At 47.1% G+C, this 1,516-nt stretch overlaps 1 protein-coding gene across 1 annotated transcript in view; it reads right to left on the bottom strand.

Moving 5' to 3' along the window:
* Window positions 1–382: 382 nt before the first annotated feature.
* Window positions 383–1,516, bottom strand: part of LOC140332147 (uncharacterized) — an 8,262-nt gene continuing 7,128 nt past the window's right edge. Inside the window, exon 7 of the mRNA XM_072413441.1 lies at window positions 383–669. Within this exon, the coding sequence (XP_072269542.1) occupies window positions 559–669 (111 nt within the window). The 3' untranslated portion in view covers window positions 383–558. The remainder of the gene's footprint in view (window positions 670–1,516) is intronic.

The raw sequence follows: 1,516 nt of genomic DNA, 5'->3' as shown, positions 1-1,516 counted from the left end.
GCTGCATTCCCCGGTCTGTACACTTCCTGTGCCCAATATGAGGGGTTCCCATCATCCCTGCACCCGCCATGCCTGCGCATTGATATAAAATAAAGGTGGAATAATGAACTCCATGCTGAGGGTGAATGCTGATGTGAATGGTGGGAGATATTTCTGCACAAGACGTAGACGTACTCATTGGAGGGCAATGAAGAGGGAATAAACGGTTCATCTGACTGGGAGCACCCAGGGGTGAGGACATTGATCATACTTGCTGGAGACTCATTGAGTAGTTTGTATTGGGTTGGTACATCCGGAGCTCCCCCAGGCTGAACCTCGGGGTGACAAATATAATCATACAATGGGAACATTCTGCTCCCAGATTCATCTCACACAAAGAAACTTCTTACAGTACAGCAAAGACTTTATGTAAACAGCGAAGAACAATGGAAGAACAAATGTCAGGACACAGCAGTCTCCGAGGTTTTTTATGTCACAATCCTCAGGTCCGGCTGATTCCTCTACTGCTCAGATTTTGGCCCCGAACGTCCAACGAAACCATCGAACCGGCCGAGGTCCCTAATTATCACTAATAAAAGCTAGGTTATGGCTGCCACCATATGGGTTCGGCACCGCAGGTCGGGGGACATATCCGAAGGATCTCATCTGGATGTCCGATGCTTCCGAGTTCTGTGAGAAGAAAAGCGTTATCAATATAAAGTCACCACGGCCAATACGAGAACCAAACTTCCCATAACCTGAGAAACCGGAGATATATGAGGAACCCTACCTGAACATTGCTATACATCAACCTCTGCCAACCAGGGCTCCTCCAGGGGGCGCTAGGGGTTCCTGGAGCAATCAGCACTTTGCCCCGCTCAGGTCACTTTAAGTGACCCCTCAATTTAGCGGCACCCCGCTGTGCTCTCCTTCACTTTCATATCTAGCGCCGTACACGCGTCAGATTCTAGTCCAATATCGGCCCTGAGCCCATTATCGGACGAGAATCATCTGTACATAACCTTTGGTGCCGACCCATATACAGGAAAGCCACTGAGGATTAATAGTTAGAAAATAGACCAGATACAGGAGAGGAAGGTAAAGGACTGACGGGGGCTGGGGGGGTAAGTAAAGGAACGAGTGATAGATAAAAGGGAAGACAATGGACAAAGATTGGATGGGTACATGACTGGGACGGGTGGAGCGCAGATAGCGATAATCAGATTTTGGTGACCCCTGGGGGAAGGACAGACATGCAGAAGGGTTTGTTTGGCCGGGAGGATATTTATATATTATCACTATAATTCTGATTTGTACATTCTATGATTTTACTGAAAGTATTTCCGTCTCAAATTCCCCTGAAGAAGCCATGAAGGCGAAACGTGTCGGGAAATAAGAGACCAAGGGGTCCCATGTGGCCCAAGTAACTTTACATCCCACGGAGTAACAACAATATAACTATCTGTAAAGTACGATATAAGGTGACGATATAAGGTGATGATATAAGGTGACGATATAAGGTGACGATATAAGGTGA

This window comes from Pyxicephalus adspersus, chromosome 5 (assembly GCF_032062135.1).
Source record: "Pyxicephalus adspersus chromosome 5, UCB_Pads_2.0, whole genome shotgun sequence".
Taxonomy (NCBI): domain Eukaryota; kingdom Metazoa; phylum Chordata; class Amphibia; order Anura; family Pyxicephalidae; genus Pyxicephalus; species Pyxicephalus adspersus.
The sequence above is the reverse complement of the archived record's forward strand: the minus strand, read 5'-3'. Positions and strand labels throughout refer to the sequence as shown.